General features: G+C 42.8%; 1 protein-coding gene across 3 annotated transcripts in view; it reads left to right on the forward strand.

Moving 5' to 3' along the window:
* LOC111157324 (lon peptidase 2, peroxisomal) overlaps window positions 1-22,291 on the forward strand; it is a 123,317-nt gene that overhangs the window by 91,028 nt on the left and 9,998 nt on the right. For all 3 annotated transcript variants that reach the window (XM_022518640.1, XM_022518641.1, XM_022518642.1), the window contains 2 exons: window positions 11,155-11,297; window positions 22,032-22,239. In XM_022518640.1, coding sequence (XP_022374348.1) covers window positions 11,155-11,297; window positions 22,032-22,239 — 351 coding nt within the window. The remainder of the gene's footprint in view (window positions 1-11,154; window positions 11,298-22,031; window positions 22,240-22,291) is intronic.

Here is a 22,291-nt window from a genome sequence, read left to right on the forward strand (position 1 = left end):
CACACACACACACACACACACACACACACACACAAATAAGGGTAACACAATGAAGGGATGGAGTATTACTGTAAAGATGAAAATTTAAAAATTCTAAAAAAGGAATTGATAAGTTTGTTGGAAAATGAAAAGAAAAGAGAGAATGTGATCAGGCTGGAGCTAGAATTAGGATATATTTTGATCAATTAGAAGAAATTATATCCCAAAATTTTAAAGAAGAAAACCCCTATATGTATATAAAAAATAAGGTTAAATACAATGAAGGGATAAAATATGACTATAACAATGAAAATTTAAACAGATTTTTTTAAAAAAGATATTAGTAAGATAAAATAGTTCAAAAATGTTAAAAGAGGAAAGAGGAAAAGTTAAAAAAAATAGAATAAGAAAAAAATAAAATTAAAAAAATTTAACTTTGCAAGACTGAAGGATCATGGGGAAAAAGCCATGAATTCTATTTGTTGCTTTCCCATAGCTGTGGAGTTCTGCAGTTCTCATTGATTGGTGAACTTGGTCTTGGTTGGATGTTCTTGCTGATCTTCCGGGGAGGGGTCTGTTGCAGTGATTCTCACATGTCTTTGCCAGAGGCGGAATTGCACCACACTTGCCAGGGGCCAGACTAAGTAATCTGATCGGGTTCGCTCTCAGTAGCTTTTGTCCCCTGAACACTTTCCATAGAGCTTTGGAGGACGGGAATGACGATGATGGCCTCCCAGTCTCCAGCCCAGAGGAGCCAAGAACTCGGGCCCTCGCTCCTCAGTGAGCCCTCAGAGAAAAGCAGACGATCCCTCCCGTCTCCCTGGTCTCCGGCCAGGCTCTGTGCTCATCTAGCCTGTGACTGAGCATTTCTATCTCTGGCGCGCTGCCCTGTTTGGAGTCTCCAAATCCAGCAGATTCTGGGATCCCGTGCAGATCCTATGCTGCTCTTCCTGGAGGAGGAAGGAGGGGGTCTCTTTGGATCTGCCACTTGTGGGGGTCCCTGCTTGAAGAGCAGTGGCCTGACTGTGCCTTGGATCATGGTTTAAAGTAAGCCCAAGCTGAGAGCCCCCACCTCGGCTCCATCTCTGCAGCCAGCTTCCCTGCTCCAATACCTGGCAGCTCTGCCTCACTCAGACACCTCCAGTCTTTCTGTGACCCTACAGGTCCTGAGACCACTCTGTCCCTACAAGGGCTCCACCCCCACTTAGCCTCAGGAGCAACATCCCTCAGTGGAGCAGACTTCTAAAAGTTCTGTTTTTATGCTTTGCTGCTCCACTGCTTGCCAGGAGCCAGCTCCTCCCCCTGCCGTTTATCTTCCCGTTGCTTCAGACATTCTCCAAATGTCCTACCCTCCCAAAAGTGGTTGATTTTCTGTTCCTAGAATTGCTGTCCTCTCTTCTATCTTCTGTTGGTTTGGTAGGTGTTCAGAATGGTTTGATAACTATCTAGCTGAAGTCCCAGGACCTAATGCTATTTCAGTTTCCTACTCTTCCGCCATCTTGCTTCACTTTTCAAGATCTACCATTTTAATGCAGTCTCTTCTGAAACTTCCATAGTCTCTTTCAGAGATATGGATAAGTTGATCTTCAAATTCATGTGGAATTAAAGTGGGCCCCAGATACGCAGAACAGTCTTGAAAAAGAACAAAGTGGGGGCCAGCTGGGTGGCTCAGTGGGTTAAGCCTCTGCCTTCAGCTCGGGTCATGATCTCAGGTTCCTGGGATCGAGCCCCAAATCGGGCTCCCTGCTTAGCGGGGAGCCTGCTTCCGCCTCTATCTCTGCCTGCTGCTCTGCCCACTTGTGACTTCTCTGTCTGTGTCAAATAAATAAATAAAATCTTAAAAAAAAAAAAAGAAGAAGAACAAAGTGGAGGATTCACACCTCCTAACTTTGAATCTTTTATAAAGCTACATTAATTAAGACAGCATGGTACTGACATAAGAACAGATATATAGACCAGTGAATAGAATAAAGAGCACAGAAGTAAAGGCTCGCATATATGGTCAATTAATTTTTATCAGGGATGCCATTCAGTAAGGAAAGGAAAGCCTTTAAAAAATGGTGCTGGAAAGACTGGATATCCACATGCAAAAGAATGAAGTTGGGCCCTTACAAAATTAAATACATAAATACAAAATTAAAATAAATACAGGAATTAACTAAACTTTTTTTTTTAAGATTTTATTTATTTATTTGACAGAGAGAGAATCACAAGTAGGCAGAGAGGCAGCAGAGAGAGAAGGGGAAACAGGGTCCCCTCTGAGCAGAGAGCCCAATGTGGGGCTTGATCCCAGGACCCTGAGATCATGACTTGAGCTGAAGGCAGAGGCCCAACCCACTGAGCCACCCAGGCGCCCCAGGAATTAACTGAACTTTGATCAGTGACCTAAAATTTAAGAGCTTAAGAATAAAACATTGGGGGAAATCCTCACAACATTAGATTTGGCAATGATTTTATGCGTATGACACCAAAAGCACAGGCAACAGAAGAAATTAGTTGGACTTCATCAAAATTAAAAACTCTTGTGCATCAGAAGACACTATTAAGAAAGAAAAACTGACAGAATGGAAGAAAATATATGCAAATCATTTATCTGATTAGGGATTGATATCCAGAAATAGATAATGAACTCTACAACTTAACCAGCAGAAGCAACCCAACTCAAAAATGAATAAAGGACATGAATAGACATTTCAAAGAAGACAGACAACTGGCTACTAAGCACACAGAAAGATGCCTAACATGAGAACCACGGTGATACTACTTATTATCTGTAATTTAAAAAATGGAAAATAAAAAGCAGTGCAGATGTGGAGAAACTGATGGGAACATAAAATGGTGCAGCTCCTGTGGAAACCCATTCATCAGTACTTCAGAAAGTTACACAGAGAACCACCATATAACCCAGCACTTTGACTTCTAGGTATATATCCAAGAGTGTGGAAAACAGGGACCCAGACAGATACCAGTGTTCATGACAGCATTCTTCACAAGAGCCAGAAGATGGAATCAACTCAGGTGGCCATGATGAGTGGATAAACAAGCTGTGGTAAACACATGCCATTATGCAGCCGTAGAAAGGAGTGAAAATCTGATAGCTGCTGCAGAATGGCTAGACCTAGAAAACATCGTGCCACGTGAAATCATCCTGACACAGAAGGACAGATATTGTATGGTTCAATGTAATGTGAGCTACCTAGTATAGGTACATTCATAGAGACAGAAAAGTAAAACAGAGGGGAGAGGAGGATGGGCAGTTAGGATTTAATGGCTGCTGAGTTTATGCTGAGATAATGGAAAAGTTGTGGGTATGGATGGTGGTGATGGTTATATCAGCGTTGCGAATGTATTTAATTCCACTGAATTGTGTACTCGCAGATCGTTAAAATGACCCATACTATGTGATACATATTTTACTGTAATAAAAACACTTTTTAAAAAAAATAAGGAAATTTCCCGAAGTCACAGAGCTTACAGGTGGAAAGAGCTGGACCACAAACCCAGGTTCTCTGACGCCAAGGCCTCTTGGAAGTGAGGCAGGTCAGTTGTACTTCTACTGGATATTTCTGAGGATCTGCCCAAAGGGAGGAATAATAAAAGTGGGAAGTTTCATATTTTTTTAAAGATTTTATTTATTTAATTGACAGAGATCACAAGTAGGCAGAGAGGCAGGCAGAGAGAGAGGAGGAAGCAGGCTCCCTGCTGAGCAGAGAGCCTGACGTGGGGCTCGATCCCAGGACCCTGAGATCATGACCTGAGCCGAAGGCAGAGGCTTTAACCCACTGAGCCACCCAGGCGCCCCGGGAAGTTCCATATTTTTGTACCTAAAGCAAGTTGATGTATCTGTGTGTGTGTCTGAGGCCCTAAGATCTTCTTAATCTAAACATATTAGCGGGATGCCTGGGTGGCTTAGTTGGTTTAAGCATCTGCCTTTGACCCAGGTCACGATCCCAGGGTCCGCCGATCAAGTCCTGCATTGGGTTTGTTGCTCAGCAGGGAGCCTGCTTCTCCCTCTGCCTGCCAGTCCCCCTGCTTATGCATGTACTCTGTCTCTCTTTCTGACAAATAAATAAAACCTTTAAAAATATTTTTTAAAAAATATATATATGTGTGTATATATATATGTACATATATATATATATCTCAGCTACTCATAGTGGTTAAGAGTTGACTGTTGGGAATCTCTGTCACTGCTTAGAAAAAAGTGTTTTTGTACAGTGTTAAAGGATAATAATTTCTTTTTTTTAATATTCTGGAGAGAGAACATGGGGGGGGGCAGGCAAAGGGAGAAGAGAATCTCAAGCAGACTCCCTGCTGAGTGTGGACACACACCCCCAACACAAATCTCCATCTCACAGTGAGATCATGACCTGAGCCAAAATCACAAGTTGGATGCTTAACCGACTGAGCTACCTGGGCACCCCAGGATAATAATTTCTTAACTGCAGAATCATTGCCATCAAACAAGTATAAAATGACCATATGTCAAAGATTTTGATTAATTCATTAGTTAATGAGACAACCAGTGAAATGTTACAGTTGGTTCTGCAGGGAATCCAGGAGTACACCTGTATGTAGGCAATCAGGAATACTGACATTGGCAAAACCAGCTTCATCAGACAGTGAGAGAGGATCATTTGCACCTCTCTTGGACAAAGTTCACTTCCATTTCTACAGATGAGCATCATTTGCATTACTCTCAGTTTCTACAGCTTACAGAATTGAAAAATAGCTGAAAAGCAGTAAGACACAGACCAGCTAAAAGGATACACTGGACACCTAGTTGTCTGTTTTCACTCATCCCCAAGTCTGTCACAGTTTGGGGGTTGTTGTGTTTTGTTGTTGTTGTTGTTGTTGTTGTTTTGACAAAAGTCATAGAAGGGAATCTATGTCTGTAGTACCAATTGATTATTTTCAATTAGGAAAAAATAATCTGATCTCTAAATTTACCACCACGTTGCCTTGTTTTGTCGAGGAACTCTTGAGCTACAGGCAGAATTGGGACAAAGTGTGTCCTTGGTCAGGAGCCACTAATCCTGGTACTATCTGTAATTTACTGTGTACTTAAGGCAATTGGTTTAACCTCTCTGGGTCTCAGTTTCATTGAGTGAAAAATGGAGGGTTGGGCCAGATCTTTGACTTTCTTCCTGGCTTTTCAAAGTTTTATATATCATGGTTTTATCCTATCTATCTTGAATTCATGATTCTTCCTGAATTCTGCTAAGCCTCAGAATGAGATGCAAACATTCTCAGGGAGCTATTTCAGAGACACGTATTAATATGACAGAAACAGGTAGTTTTCATTTTTTTGGAGAACTAACTCTGTGTTTTGGGCCTTGGCCATTGCTGGCTGCAGTTAACAGTATTCTGGTACACTCCATCCTTACCTCCTCTATCCCTACCCCGAGAGCATTAGAAACCAGCTCTTTGTGAAAATGAACACTTTTTCCATTATCGAGATGAAAGTGTTCCTATTATTGCTCTGCCTCAGCGTAACTTTTGAACTCATGAGCTGGCACTCGAGAGTGTAGTGCCTACTTGAAGTTAAGCAGAATATGGAGAATAGTAAGTGACAACTAAAATGTTCTGTCTGGAGTAAAGATTATTATAAATAACCTAGGGCATCTGTGGTTTGGTAGATTTTCATTTCCTCTGCATTCTGGGTAATTGTTGATGTTAGTAACCTTTTTTGTGTTCCTGGCCTCTGCTGCTTTCCATTGGTTGGCTCACCTACCAAAAGATGCTGTTTTCCATGAGATTTATTCAAAAGGCAAGAAACTTTTTTTTCCTTTAATACAAAGTTCCTGGGTGTTTCCAGAGATATTATACCCCTCTCTTCTACCTCCTTACCTTTCCTCTTAATATCTTCCTTTCTCCCTCCTTCCCACAGTGATTCTTGGGCTCTTGGGCCTGCATTCATTTAAATCATGCTCCTTTGAGAGAGGAAAAGTGGGTGGGAAAGAACACTTGATCGTGTCCTTGGGACAGCTGCTCTGGAAAGCCTAATCCTTTCTTATGAGGAGTTCGTAGCTGTAGACAGTCCTTTCCTAATGGTCAGGGTGATAGCAGCTCCAGAGTCGGGCTTAGCCCCCTGAGGGAGGGCACTGCAGCACACGCACACATGTTCTTGTGCTGCCAGGGGGCTGCCCGGTGAGCAGAGGGAGCGCAGTGCAGCTTGTGCCCCAGGTGCTGCTTGCTTATCTGCTGCCTTCATGCTGTGAAACTCCTTGGTTATACCCTGACCATCCTGGCTGCATCCTGAATTCAGTTCTCTTACACAGGCTGACAGATAACATGGATGAAAGAAGACCTGGGAGACCTCTCTGAGCAGAGTGCATCACCAAAAAGAACTTCAGCTCCCTCCCACTTTTAGAACAGTGTTATCTTTGAAGTGAAGAAACAGTTGAAGTGGAGTGAGGTTTGAGCTAGCTTCTCATTTTATTTTTCCGTGGCCTTTCTTTTCAACCTCTGTTGTTTTTTTTTTTTTAAGATTTTATTTATTTATTTGACAAAGAGCGAGCACAAGCAGGGGGAGTGGCAGGCAGAGGGAGAAGAAGAAGCAGGATCTTCGCTGAGCAGGGAGCCAGATGCGGGTCTCAATCCAAGGACCCTGGGATCATAACCTTAGCCGAAGGTAGACGCTTAACCAACTGAGTCACCCAGGCGCCCCTCAAACTCTGTTTAATAGTACTTTATTACTTTTAAGACTATGCTTCTAGATTATTTGTAAAGGAAATTTGGGTGCATTGAATGTAATAGTAATGTATATTATAACCTAGGGAAGAATCTTGAATTTAGTTATCTTTCTCGTTTTTCTTAGAATTGTTAAATTTACGTGGCTCCCAGCAGTCCTGTGATTGTGGTTGAAGCCCTCTCTCTGGGGCCCTGAGTGGAATTAGGTTGCAGAGGGTACTTTGTTTTCTTCAGCAAAAGGAGCTATGGAGTAAGATCTGGGAGTTTTAGAGGTCTGTGTGAAATATTTCTCCAACTCTATAATTCACTTCCTCCCATTTATACATATTTTGGCTTTAAACATTGTTAAATTCTCCCAGTGACTCTCTGAAGGTTACTATAATTATTATGGTTTCGCAGATTAGAAAAACAGATACAAAGGGGTAAAGTAACTTTCTTCAGGGCCAACTGGGAAGCCAGAGCCAGGATTGGACACTGTTACTCATTGACTATTTCACCATGTAATCTTAATCTCATAACTCAGGAAATAACTTTAACATTTTGGGCTATATTATTTTATTCATTTCTCACGTGTATTTTTATTATGTTATATTAGTAAAAATCATGCCATGTGAAAGTGTATATCCTCCTCTTTCCTCAGATTGATGTCATTTCAAAAGAATTTTCTCACATTACTTAAAAACACTTGGGAAACAATTTTAGTGACTGCGTCGTATTTTCTTTGATGGCTGTACCACAGTTATTTAACTATGTTCCTAACGTTGAGTGTTTATATTGGGTTTCATTTTTTTTGTTTTGTTTTGTTTTGTTTTTAAGATTTTATTTATTTGACAGACAGAGATCACAAGTAGGCAGAGAGGCAGGCAGAGAGAGAGAGAGGGGGAAGCGGGCTCCCTGCTGTGAGCAGAGAGCCTCATGCGGGGCTGGATCCCAGGACCCCGGGATCATGACCTGAGCCGAAGGCAGAGGCTTTAACCCACTGAGCCACCCAGGCGCCCCTATATTGGGTTTCATTTTTGCTCTTACAGTCAGTTTGCAGCACGTAGCTTTGTTGTCTGAAGTGTTGCCTACGCAACAGTCATCTGCACTTCTGATTATGTCCTTAAGGGTAAATTCCTGCAAACTAGGACCACTGGGTCTGAGTTTGACTATTTGGGAGGATTTTCTGGAAGATTGAATCACTTTATATTTCCATAACCTCGGCCTTTGGGAAGATTTCTTCACTTTCTTTAACAGTGATCTTTGTCATTTCTTAAACTCGTTTGCTAGAGTTTAATTTGGTAACCAGCAAATGGTATCTTGCTCTTACTGTAAGCAACTTTTCTGCTTGGTGAAACAGTCCTTTTCATGTGTCCTTTAGCCATCTGAAGAACCACCGTTTCTGCCCAAGAAAAGGGCACAGATAATGAAGACTGTGGTTCCAGAGAGAAGCACTTGCGGGACAGAGCTTGTGTTATGTTGGGAGAGGTTGAACTTTCTTTATTGTTGTTGTTTGCCTCGCCTTGAAAAGTCCACCTTACTTGAATGCCACAGTCTGGGGCAGAGCCAGTAGTGAGTCCTTGGGACCCTGCCACTGGCTTCTGTGGGTGCTGATCCCTCTAGCAGAGGGGGAAGGGTGGCACTAGAGCTGAGGGCTTGAAAGCTCATGCATAGGACACAGAGGGTTCACCTATAGCTGAGTTTTCATGCCTTGAATGGCATCTTTGTGAAATGATGTCGTTCTGGTTGTTTGAATGAGGAATCGAACTGTGAATTCTCTGAATTCTATTTCCTTACTGTCACTTTGCAGTACATGTAGGTCCTTAGCACTTAAAATCCAGTGCTAGCCTGTCTTTCCCAATTAGCTGGCACCATTTTTTTTGGCTTGAGCTTTTTATTCTCTAGGCTCATGTTGTAATGATGGAACATTTTAAAACACAGATTAGTTCTGAGTTTATTGAATTCTTTATAACACTGTTGCTGTGCTTAAAGCCTGATGGAAATGGCCATCTTTTATCTTTTGAGGTATAGTTGCATTAGAAATAGCTCTCCCTGGTTAAGCATCTGCGTTCTGCTCATGTCATGATCTCAGGGTCCTGGGATCTAGTCCCACTTCTGCAGGGCAGGGAGCCTGCTTCTCACTCTCCCTTTCTGTCTGCCACTCCCCCTGCTTGTGTTCTCTCACTCTCTCAAATAAATAAATAAAATATTTTTTAAAAAAAGAAGAAGAAGATAAAAATGCTGTCCCCACCGCCACTTCCTTAGTGCTTAAATCACTGGGTTCACTACTCCACTTGGAAAGAGATTGTCCTGAAGCATTAGTTACATAATTGTGGATTGGCTTTCACCCATCCAGCTTGACTTCCTCCCGTGATCATGAATTCCAGGCTAGCAACAGTAATTAGATCTCAGAAAGGCCCATCCAAAGGCACCAGGCCAGAGAGCCTCACAGCCTCTTCTGTGCATCAGCTGAAGTTTCAGAGCCATTCGTTTTCAGGGTATGGTAGTAACCTTAGACAGGTAGCACTTTTTTTTTTTCTGTGCATTAATTTTAATGAAGCAATGACACCTGCTTTCTGTTCTGCTTTGGGATCCACAGGGAGCTAACCTGGCCATTTGGGTGCCTTTCCACCTTTGCTCATTGTTACTGCTTAGATAGACTGCAAAAAGGGCAGCAGGCAGAAAACCCCCATTTCCACAAGCTACTAAGTAACCCAGTGAGAGCTAGATTTAGAGAAGCAGGTAAGTGCTGTTAGAAGTTGGAAAGATCAGGGGAGACTTCCTAGAATCCAAACTTTGAAAGATGAAATGACATTACAAAGAAATGACAGTGAGAAGACCTATAATTCAAGACTTAACACTTAAGGTACAACATCATTTTGCAATCCTTAAAGGGTTTTCTCTTTAATTCTCTAAGTCTCACAGGAACTCTGTAGAGATAGTGCAAAATTCAATGCTGGGCAGAGAGTCTGACAGGCAGCAAGTGGCAGAAAATCTGAGCTCTTACCTGGTTTCCATCACATATCTTTCGTGACTCAGTCTTGAAGAGGAGCCCCATAGAGCCCAGCAGACTAAGAGAGCCATTCACCCAGAAGGTCATAGCCAGGCTGTTCTAGGCAGGGGTCATTTAGGGACCCCCCCCCAAGGATGTTTCCAGTTATCTTTGGAGTCTAAAATGAGGGCCTGATATTATAAAACATGTTCAGGAATCACTGTTGGAAGGAAAGGAGTTAGTGAAAAACAGTTCTTTTAAAACTTGTTGAGATACGAGCATGAGAGAATCGTACCAAAAATAAAACATTGCAAGTTTATCATTATTATATGGTTTATATTAATCATTTCTAGAAAGAAGTATATATGTTTTTTAAAAAAAGGTAATAAAGATATCTTAAAACATTTCATGAGATAGAACTGGAAGAGTTATGACAAAGCTAAAAGAAAAGCAAAACTAGGAATGAAGATGAATAGAGACAAATATTTCATATGTATTTTAAACCTCTATTCATTTTAGGTTTCTGGCTACGAGGCTTAAGTAACATTTTTCTTTCCTCAAACTGGAAGTACAGAGACCAGCAGAAAGGTGGTCTGATAGGTGAGCTAGCTCCTCTCCTTGTATGTGGAGGCTCAAACCTCGTATGCGTAGGCTCTGACAGGTCATCAGCAACCAGGGCTCTTAGGCAGGTCAAGGAAATAGTGTATTATTTTTTTTTTTAAAGATTTTATTTATTTATTTGACAGAGATCACAAGTAGAGAGGCAGGCAGAGAGAGAGAGGGAAGCAGGCTCCCTGCTGAGCAGAGAGCCTGATGCGGGACTCGATCCCAGGACCCTGAGATCATGACCTGAGCCGAAGGCAGCGGCTTAACCCACTGAGCCACCCAGGCGCCCGGAAATAGTGTATTATTAAAGGGGGCCTCAGACCAGGCTTCATATGCTTTTACCCTGGCACTGCCAGTTATGCTTGTGTTTATTGGAAATGATAACTGTACGAGCATTGCTTATATGGGTATCCGTTGTATCCAAGTTCTTGCTGCCTGTCAGGAAATGGGACACCTGATGGGACCCCTCTGAAGAGAGAGTTGAAAGCTTTGTGTTCCATTGCTCTGACAGAATTATACAAGGTAATCTATTTCAGGTGACCCTTCAGTATCTGCCCTCTAAGGTTGAGCAGGGCCAGGCATTGTTCACAGCTTAAGAATATAAGGGTTAAAAAAGAAGACAGGCAAGATCGTGTCTTGCTGGAGCTTATGTGCAGTGGGAGGGGGAGACAACAAACAAGTAAGAATAAATGAACAAGACGTGCATTATATCACCCTTTGGGGGCTCTTGAAAGATAGAATCTCTCCTGAGTTCCACAGATCACGAGGTAAATTTTTGTGCCTGAATAAACATACAAAGGTGACTGATCTGTTCAAGCCTGCTGTGCTTCTGTTTGATGTATATTACTAATGAATTTTCAAACCTGCCAGTCTCTGAGAATTCTAAACACATTTTTCTCTCTTAGGTTGCAGAGAACACATCTTAGAAGATGCAAAACCTGAATCTATCGGCGATACTCCGGACTTAGCCCTACCACCTGAAATGCCGATTTTGATTGATTTCCATGCTCTGAAAGACATCCTTGGGCCCCCGATGTATGAAATGGAGGTGACTATTCTCATTTCTTTGTTTATGGCCTCCGATTTACTCTGATCGCTGCTTCACAGATTGGAGGAGAGTCAGAACTGGGTGGTTTGGGAGGCTGAATTTTGTCGGGAGATTGGAAACTTGTTTTCTGCAAGGTATTGAATTTTAGTGCCCAGTGTGATAATAAGTAAGGTTTTTGCAGAGAGCCAGAGACCTGGCCTCATCCTCTTCTGGAAACTCAGTCTGATCTTATTCTCTTGTTCTCCAGTTCCATTCTAAGAACAGGGTCTCTGACTTTCCTCCTTAGAAATTCTATATTCCCATTAATTCCTAATTACAGATTTTTTGTGTGTGCTGTCTGAGTCTTGGGGGACAGTGGCAAGAAAGCAACCTAAGTATAAAATATCTGCACACGTGAGCCTAGCTTTAACTTCTGACTACCCTGTTGCAGACCGAGATTGCATCTTTGGAAATCTGTCATTTCATTGCTAATAGCTCCTTGGATTAAAGCCATGCAGCCCTATTTCCTTTTTTCTCCCCGTCCCTCACGACAGAATGTCCAGTCAGAAAGGCCTAAGCCCCAGGACTTAGTTGAGGCAGCTGGATTTTTCCAAAGGTATTGAGTCTGTGTCTGCTGAGGCATTTTGATACATTCCATAGGATTCTTCTATGAGCTAGCATGGGTCAGTGACTAGAAAAAATTTTTGTTACACTACTGAACATAGCATCTTCCTTCAGAAGCTTTACCATTACCTCCTATCAGTGTAAGAAAAAAATGATTTTCAGAAGAATAAGTCTGATAAATTATAAATTACACAGAAGATAATCTCTCCCTCTGACATTCAAAATCACTACCAGTAGATGTGGTTTTCCTCAAGTCTTAAAATTGTGGAGAGGAAAAATGGTCCCAAACCAATCTTGTTTATCTGTTTATACTCTGAGCTGGTCATTAAAGCTAATGAGCCTCTCTACAGAACTCTGTTACAAGAATAGAACTTGTTTACTCCCAACAGTGAATCTGGTCCTGAACAGTAGAATCAGACAAATTGGTTATTTGAATTCTTAAGATGTCATGGATTTAAATTTTGAAGTGTTGTAAGAAATGGGGCAAAACTTTTCCTTGCTTGAGAAAGTGAGCAAAACTTGCTTTTCTGTTTTGTAAGAATGCAGTGGTTTTGAGAGTGAAGAAGAAAACAGGTTCTGACTCCTGCATTTCCAGTGGGCTATTTTGCTAAGCTTTCCGGAACAGTACGTTCCAGCAGTTCTTTGGGAATTCAAATTAGAACAACAGATAACAACCAAAGATTGATGCATATTTCTGTTGCATATACCCCTTCTCTCCCAGTCATTTCTGCTGCTTTTAGATTTGGAAGCATTGTTGACATTCTTAGAGCTTTGGCCAAAAGAATGAGAAACGAGAAATTTTGTAAACACTGCTTAACAGCTCTGTTTGATATCATTGGAGAAACTCATTTTCCTATAGGCATCTGAGCACTTTTTGCCAACATGAATCTGAAAGGTAGAGTCTAGTAGCCTTTTGACTTTTATAAATAGCATCTTAGAATAGAAGGTCTCGTGTTTGGGAGTTTGGAACATTTTGTTCATCTTTTCCACACTTGAGAGAATTCACCCTGTAGCCTAGGGTTTCGGTCTCTATCTCCAGTGGTCTGATGAACCATCGGCCCCGAGCTGCTTGACCACCCTCGCCTGAGCTTTGGCATCTCTGAGAAACATTTCTGTATCGTCTGACTGTCCCTGAGGGCCATCACTGTGCTGGAGTCTTCCATTTTATATTCAGGAAGAAGCTTGAAGAGATTAAGTGAGTCCTGCAAATTCAGATAAGGTGCAAATAGTGAAGCCAGTATTCAGGCTCAGACCAGGTGATGGCAAGTCCAGAATTCTTTCTCCTCTTCTCCAGTACCCTGTTCGACCAAGCTAATTCCTTCCCTTCCCTGCAAAAAAGAGAGTGGCTTAAAGGATGGCATTTAAAAAAAAAAAAAAAGACATCTGCTCTACGTCAGATTCATATTTGTACTCTTACCAGCATAGTGCTGTTCTTTGGAATGGGAGAAGTCGGCCTGGGATTCTTGGCCACTTTGTGTGTGTATCTGTTAGGTATCAGGCACCATGGAAGACCCTCTAACAAGTGACACATCCTTGAATCTTCAGTCATGGCAGCTTTACAAGAACAGATGAGGAAACAGGCTTAGAACACTTAAGTAACTTGCAAGAAGACACAGCTTTTGCCAGAATGGAGATATGGTTCAAGCCTGATGGACTCCACAGCTGTAATCTCTTTCTCATGTGAGGCAGATAAAGCGTTGGCACACCTGGGTCTCCATTCTCAGGCTCCATGGCCAACCTTTGTCGCTCTTCTTCTGTGCTCCTGGGTAAAAAGTGTGGAGAGAAATTGTACTAGGAATGTTGGAGTACTTGTTGAAGTAATTGAGGTTGTAAGGCCCCTTTTTTGGTTTAAATGCCTATATTCTTTTTTGGTTTAAATGCCTATATTCTCCATAAAGGTAAAAGTCTGGGGTCTGTCATTTCTTCTAGAAAGAGTTTCATTCACTCAATAGATAATGTATTAGAGATCTGCAGGCCACACAGTAGTAAACAGGCAAGGTATGATCTCTCCCTTCAGGATGCTTACTTCCATAGAGAAAATAATTTTAGCACATAACTGTAAGTTGAGATTGCTGCTATAAGGAAGAGAAGCAGGTGGCACTGAGATTGGGGGGGTCACTGCCCCGGCGCCATCTGAGACATTGTTTAGAGATAGACTTGGGCTTGCTGACAGTTTACATACGGGGAACAAAGGAAACAGTTATTAGAAGGAACTTCTGCGTTTCTGGAGGGAGCAACAGGTTTTTCGTGTGGCAGTACCATTTACTTCATTGGGAAAGACTGCGATGGTGAACATATTAAGTTTGAAACATTTGAGGCACGTGAAAGGAGATGTGGACACGTAGGCCTGTGACCCAGAAGTGAGGTCCAAGGTGGAGGCATGAATTGTCAAAAGACAGAGGATATTTCAAGTCCCAGAGATGCTGAGGTCACCAGAGGAGAAAGCATACACAGAAGAGCCGGTAGCCTGAGGGAGGCCCTGAAAAATGCCAACATTCGGGGTCATGGAGAAGAAGAGGAGCTCTCAGAAAAAGAGAGAGAAAGTTGAAAGTGACAAGCAGGCAGCTGGAGGGAAACAGGTTTTATGCTGCCATGAGAGCAAAGAGGGAAACCCTCTAGAAGGAGGGAACGTCCAAATGTGTTTGCTGTTTGTATATTCGTTTTGATAGCGTGGAGGTCAGTGACCTTTGAGAGGGGAGTTGCGGGCATGGGAGATTTGGGGATGTGTGGAAGAAAGAATGGGAGGTGAGGAAATAGTGTGTAGGCTCCTCTTTTCAGAAGTTGGCTGTGAATGATTGCAAAGAAATGAGGTGGCTGGAAGGGAGTGTGGGGACCGCAGGGAGAATGTTTGCAAGTGGAGGTCTGTGTGCTGATCACAACAGTCCAGTAGAGAGTGGGACGGATGTTGCTGGAGAAACAGTGGGAACAAAGTCTTTGGGCAGGTGAGTTGGGATGGGATCCACAGTGTGTGTGGATGAAGTCTTTTGCAACAGAGAATACCCTTTGTGGGGTATAATGAGGAAAGGGGCAAGAATAGTGAGTTATTTACAAGAAAATGATTATAATGATGGAACAAAGGCTTGTTCTTTGCCCCGGGAGAGAAGTGAAGCCAGGACAGAGCAGGTGCAGAATGTGAAAGTGGCAGCGTTGATGATCTTGAAGACAAGTGAACTAGAGGGATAAGAAAGTCATCGGGGGTAGGAGCATTCGAATTCAGATCTCCATCAGAGGTGGTGGGAGTTCTGCTTGTGATAAGGACCTGGGAGAGAGTGGGTGAGTTGAGGTGAGGAAACCGTTGTTGGGATTGAGGAGCTGTTCAGAGAGCACAGAAGCCAGGTAGCAGCGGAGCAGCTGTTTGGAGCAGCTGTTCGCTGCAGACACCTTGGATGATAGCAGGATGCAGGGTGGGGAGGAAGGGGAGGAGTGTTTTGAAAGCAAAAAATAGTGAGAAGGGAATGGAGGTGGGGGAACCTCCATAGCAGGGGGTTAGGAGAAGGGAGGAAGAAGGAGGCCTCTCACTCAGCAGGTGATAAACCCAGCCTCCTTGAGTGGGATGTGTTGGGACTAATGAATGTATGTGTTTAGGTAAGTGGGTTTTAGAGTTGGGTGAGTTGATAAATATAAAACACCCACCGCAGGACCTGGTACATGCTAAAAAATGAACAAATGCTAGTTCCTGCCACCCCCTTTCTCTCTAAAAATTAGCATCCCTAATCACCAAAACAACAACAACAACAACAAACAGAACCTTGTTTTTAATTGTTTTTGTAGTCCTGATTTTTTTACTTGCATTTAATAGTCTTCACCACCCCTAACTATTCTTCACTCTCATCAAAGAGGAGTCTACAAAAATGTTAGTGCCAGAAGTATGACTGACCTAGCGAACTTCCAGTGAGGAACAAAGGGAAGAAGGCACATTCTTATTCCCTTTAGAATTCCCTAAACAGGTTGAAAAAAGAGTTCTAGGAACTTAGTTTAGATTTCACATTTAGGAATAGTATCATAAGTCACCTTTTCCATACAATGAGATTTCCTAAAGAGACAAGATCAGTTAAACTCACTTTAAGGAAAGGAAAGGAAAGCTCTCCAGCCCTGGGAGAGAAGGTGGGAAGGAGTGGGTGTGGGTGCGGGTGTCCATAGCCACCTGGGCATCGGTCGTGCTGCGCGCGCGACCACAGCACCTAGTACCGAGAGTACTTCCTCAGAAGCACGGGGCCAGGACCACATCCAGCAGCAGAGAAAGTAGGAAAGGCACAGGAATCAAATGACAATTACTGAATCTTATTTGCTCTGGTCAGTCAGGAGATTGTCGTTAATGTCAGCTCAGTTGTAATTACTTTTATTGGTTGGTTACGTGAACATCCTTAGGGTGAAAAGAGAATCTTACAGTTGTCATTTGCATCCTAGTGAAAGCAGGAGAGGCCTCCACATCACTGGACACATATCCTAGCTGGCCCGTCTTAGAGTCGACCAAAATCTCCAGGGGTAACAGCTTTAAACTCACAGATTATAAATGTAGTGACATAATCAGAAGAACAGGTCAGCTCTAGTCGTTGCAGGATAAATTTAATTTTCAGCCTCAGAAATGCAGTCATCCATGCCCTAAGTGTCTGTGTTCTGTCCGGCCCGCCAGACCTGAGATTGTGTTTTCTAAGTAGTCCTGACCCCATGCACATTCTGTATTAAAGTCTTAGCATTGGCCTCCTGCGGTGGTGTGTGAAGAGTCCTTATCCAGAGGTCACTGCCCTGAAAAATAATAATATTAAGAAGAAAAAGATAGACATGCAGATTTTTAAAAGCATCTTGAATAGGGGCGCCTGGATGGCTCAGTCAGTCCCATGCTGACTCCTGATCTTGGCTCAAGTCATGATCTTAGGAATGGGAGATTGAGCCGTGGGCTGGACTCCATGCTCAGTGAGAAGTCTGCTTTTCCCTCTCATTTCCTCTCTGCCCCTCCCCCTACTCACACTTTTTCACTCTCTGCCCAAATAAATGAATAAATGTCTTTTTTAAAATAAAAAATAAATAAATGCATCTTGAATAAAACGCATCCAAAGGTGAATTCCGGGAGATTCCATCAGCGTGCTTGCCTCTCAAACAGATAAAATCAAGTGCTGGAAATGGGCAGAGTATAAACGCTAGTGAAATGCTCACAGGTATTAGGGTGGTAAATTCCCCCATCCGCTCCATTTAAACCTGCTGGGCCGCACACACCCATGTTATCCGGCACTCACACTGCACACTCAGCTTGGCCCGGTGCCCCACCATGAACTGATTTTGCCAAGAAAAGGCTCTGCTGAAAGGGGCTGAAATCCGCTGGCTCTCTGTGGTGCAGTGGTAGGCCACCGCGGCTATTTAACGTGGCTTTGAGAGAGGACAGTGGTCGGCCCCGGCACCTTGCCAGGTGAAGGGGATGTGACCTGCTCTTTTCTAAACGCTGTGGAAGTAAATTTACAGCTAGAAAAATCGAATAGTCATGAACTCACGGCTTAGGATCTTAGGACAAAGACTTGAAAGAAGTCGGCAGGCGGATAACTGCGACTGACAGACTGGTAGGAGAATGAAAAGGAACCAGTTTACAGTGTAAGCGTCACTGCTGACGAGCCTGTGTGCGTCCCACGGCCACCTGATGGTTCAGGTTGCACATTCAGTGCGGGACCTGTTTGCCCCTGGAAAGAAGGCCACTGTGTCTGTAGTCCTTGGCACCTGCTATCCTCTGTCTCTGGATGGCTTCCTGGACCTTTTCTGCCCAGCCAACTCTTACTCATATTTTAAGACGCCGCTCAGCCTCTTCTGTGACACGTGTCCCTGCTCCCCAGACGGGATCCCTGCCTCTTTAGGGCTCTGTAGATGAAAGCACTTGTTACAGACCCTGCTGTCTCCCCATGCTGGAGTAGAATCGTGCCTTTATCTAATGTTCTTAAGTAGTCTGTCAATTCCAAGAGGTATTCACTTTTATGTCCCTATGAGCTGTAATGGAACCTAGCCCAGGATGCTCGGCAAAGCACAGTCGAATGGATGTAAAACCCTTGATCCCTCTCATGAGGCCACAGTAGTAAATAACACGGTACTAAAACTGTGAGCATTGACCGAGGCTTGGAACGGTCACGGAGTTGAATGTATGTATTGTTTCAGTCAGTTATCACTCCTTCCAGTCAATCAGGGAGGATGAACGGTGGGAAGTTGCAGTGATTAGTACACAAAGGCTCCTTCAGCGCAGCTACTATCGAACTGTTAAGAATGAACTAGACTTTAGAAGACATGTTCTTTTTCTTTTTTTCTTTCAAGATTTTATTTATTTGTTTGACAGAGCACAAGCAGGGGGAGCAGCAGGGAGAGGGAGAAGCAGGCTCTCTGCTGAGCCGAGAGCCCAACATGGAGCTTGATCCTAGGACCCTGGGATCATGACCTGAGCCGAAGGTAGACGCTTAACCAAGTGAGCCACCCAGGCGCCCCAGAAGACATATCCTATTATGAATTAGGTCTTTCATTAAATATTTTCAACACTCCTTCAATCTGCATATTTATGCGATTGATTTCCATGATTGATGTCATTATTACAGCAGAAAGTAACCATTTCTTTAAATAAGATTTAGCAGATAAGGAAATTGAGGTACAAGGCTGTACCTCTGGGAAATAGAATGACCAAATGAGTTGGGATGCTTGTGTCCCACTTTGACATCTAGCAGGGAAAACATTCTCAGCTTCGACCCAAGGCCTGTCTTGGCTAATACAGCAGACCAGTAGTACAGTTAGAAACTGACGGCAAAGTACTGATAAACACAGTTTTGAAATTACTGTGTTGAATCACTTTCTAAGGAGTGCTCTGAGATACAAATTGTTCTGTGTGAAGGGGCTAAGATGGCTGGAAGCTGCACACAACAGGAAAGGAGCACTCTCCTGAGGAGTCTGAAGAAGCGAGATGACAAACACAAAAATTGTGAGAGCTGGAAGATGAACTGTACGAGGAAACTATAATTCCACTGGGTTACTTAGTTTGAAAAAGAAGAACAAGGCATCTCCTAAACTCTGCTTACATTTCCACTTGGAAATGAATGGTCTTACATAGTAGCATAAATATTCAAGTAGATAAATAAAGGAATGTGAAGAAAGTATTAGTGTATTGATATTGATAGTTCATGGAGGTTTTTAATTGAGTGACAAGAATGAAACTCTCCTGCTTGAAGAAAGGAAGCAGAATGAGATGAGTTCTTTAGCCTGTTCCTCATGGCTAACTAGTAGGCCCCACCATCTTGGTATGTTTAGCTCTATGTCACAAAGCATTATACATACAACTTCACTTACTGGCCTTTCAGAGTCTAGAAAACTTGGTGTGTAGACAGTTTTCAGTGGTCTGTAATTCTGTCAGGAATATACCCTTTCTGAAACTGGAAATTTTCTTTTTTTTTTCTTTTTAATATTTTTTTTTATTTATTTGAGAGAATGAGCAAGAGAAAGCACGAGCCATGGGGAGAGGCAGAGGGCGAAGCAGGCTCCCCACTGAGCAGGGAACCCAATGTGGGGCTCCACCCCAGGGTCCTGGGATCCTGACCTGAACTGAAGGCAGATGGTTAACCGACTGAGCCACCCAGGCATCCCAAAACTGGAAATTTTCAAGTGTTAATCATTGTTACTACAGTTCACTTTATAATGATTGGGCAGTGGGAGGGGGAGATAACAGCCTTACTTTTCTACAATTCTAGACTAGTTCCTGTAACTCAAAAAAGTCTTAATGATTTAAAGCAGCCTTCCAAATGGGAGAAAATACTTCTCCTTTGGGTCTAGCTGAAACATAGAACCTTTAAACAAAAGATAAATTTTTAAGCAAGTTAGAAGCAAGAGAAATGCATGCCTTTCAGTAGAAAGTAGAAATGCATGGCTTTCAGTTTTTGCAGCCTTGTCTTTAACGGCTACCGTGAATGCTTGTGTATGTAAGTTATTAGAGTGTTATATGTAAAGGAAACTCTAAAAAAATAAAAATTCTGGTCAATCTGGCACCAAAAAAAAAAAAAAAAAAAAAAGTATGATGGGATGCCTAGGTGGCACAGTCAATTAAGTATCTGCCTTTGGCTCAGGTCATGATCAGGGTTCTGGGATCTAGCCCCGTGTTGGGCTCTCTGTGCAGCAGGAAGTCTGCTTGTCCCTCCCCTTTGTGCCCTCTGCCTGCCCTCCCCACCCCCTACACACACTCATATGGGAGCACATTCTCTCCCAAATCAATAAAATCTTTTAAAAAACAAAACAAAACAAAACAAAACAAAACACTATGTTTCCAAGTCTAAGTATCTAAGAATTAAAGATCCTTTACCTTTTAGGTAACAGCTGTTAGCCTTAATCACAGAGATTCTTGGGTTGCTGGTATTCAGGCCCCTCAGTTCTCCCACCTGTATGTTAAATCATGGATTTGCAATTTTTCCATTTTCAGGTTAATATGAAAACACTTAGCCATCAAGTCAGAATAAAGTGCTGGTGTTTCCCCCCTCCATCGTTTCAGTGAACAGTGTACCACTTACCTCTACCCAGAGTACCAAGCCTCCCCAGCAGATGGAGAGTTGGAAAACTGTCTTGGTTTCTTGAAGCGACACAGCAGTCAACAAGCACCTTACTCTTGATTCTTTAGAGACATTTTTGGTATTATTCTGACAAATGAGTTTTGAGGATTCAGCTGTAAAAAAGGGATGGTTCTTGTTATAGCTAACAGAATTCTGCCAAATGGCTTTTTCGGTTACATTTGCATATGATTCTGTGTACTGAGGATAATTCTTTAGGATTATTTCACTCAGCTCTAGAAAAGAGCCATATGGAACAGGACCCCCTGGCAAATTCCCACCCAAAGCATATGTCATTAAGGTATAGAAAATGGATTTTATTATTAGAAACAAACAAGTCTTAGGAACACTTTCATAAGTAGTGTCTTTGTTTTCCTTAAATAGTACTGATCTTCTGCATATTGATCTTTGTGTCTCAAGTACATAGGGAAACAGGGCAAGTGACAAAGCCGAGGAGGTAAGATCCAGTACACACCCAGCGCTGTGAACACCACGACTGGGACTTCCAAGTCTCTCACTTACCAGATGAAGTTAATTGGAATTAAATTTTTTGAATATGAAACAAACTTCCAAAACATGCTAGTAGGTTTACCACTAAAAATAAGTGCCCACTTGCTTTCATGGATGCCACCCATGATTTTGGAGTGTTTTAAAAGTTGGGATTTTCACCATCTTAGCCCCATGGAAAAGGAAGAAGCATCAGCCACACAGCCCTTTAGCCAGAAACTCAGACTGTTGGTTCTTTTGCTCCTTAGTGAGAAAGTTAGCTCTGGTGGAAAAGTCGCATACTCGGGTTAGTGATGGGTTGACACATTGTGCTCAGTTCCTCTGACCTGGAGAGCTTCTATAGGAAAAGGAATTTGGAGGCTCAGAGGGTACAATGAAAGTTAATGTGATTGTGCTTCACCTGTGCTGTTCCTTTTTATGTGTTTTCCTAACTCGCATGAACTGGCTCGTCACCTGGTGGGTGGTGTCAGGCAAGTGACGCGTTCCGTTGACGGCGGCGAGTGAGGGCGCACAGTGGGCCTCCGAGCCCACGGGAGAAGAGCCAGAGCATCATGAGGGCAGTGTTTTTAGTGTTTCCACAGCAATAACAGAGAAAATGAAGTGGCAGAGAAGTAAAATCCAGGGGTTTTAACACATCCCTTCTCACACTTGGCCATTTAAGAAATGTATGTTTGGAAAAGGGTTTCTGCTTTGAAACAAATGCGTGATTACCTAAAATGAAGTTAGGTTCTGGAGTGTGTATAAATATGCAGCCTAATAAAAATATTTAAGTAGATAAAACAGTTGGGTTTGTTCTTTGGAAATTAGGGCATGTGTAGCTAAGTGTGGCTCTTTAATCCAAGTTATTCACACGTATTTTAAGGTAAAAATAAGTGCCAAACAGGAAGTTTGGTTTTTCTTCTGGCAGAAAGCCATACATAGTAAGTGGTGACTCCAAGTCATGTGAGGTAGTAAATACTTTGAATTGAAGCTTAAACTGAAGAAGTAGTCTCTGGCGGCACATTGTGGGGCAGTTAGCCAGCCAGAAAGCAATTTGGTTCTTGTTGACTGAACTGATCATTTTTCTTCTCTCAAGGTGTCCGAGCGGTTGAGTCAACCAGGAGTGGCAGTAGGTTTGGCTTGGACCCCCTTAGGTGGGGAAATCATGTTCGTGGAAGCAAGCCGAATGGATGGCGAAGGTCAGCTAACTCTGACCGGCCAGCTAGGGGACGTCATGAAGGAGTCTGCCCACCTTGCGATCAGCTGGCTCCGAAGCAATGCGAAGAAATACCATCTGACTAATGGTGAGTGGCCTTGGCCGGCCGAGGAGCAGCTGTTCATCGGGGAGGAGCTTTG

Source organism: Enhydra lutris, unplaced genomic scaffold (assembly GCF_002288905.1).
Source record: "Enhydra lutris kenyoni isolate GAN:26980312 unplaced genomic scaffold, ASM228890v2 scaffoldscaffold54, whole genome shotgun sequence".
Classification (NCBI taxonomy): domain Eukaryota; kingdom Metazoa; phylum Chordata; class Mammalia; order Carnivora; family Mustelidae; genus Enhydra; species Enhydra lutris.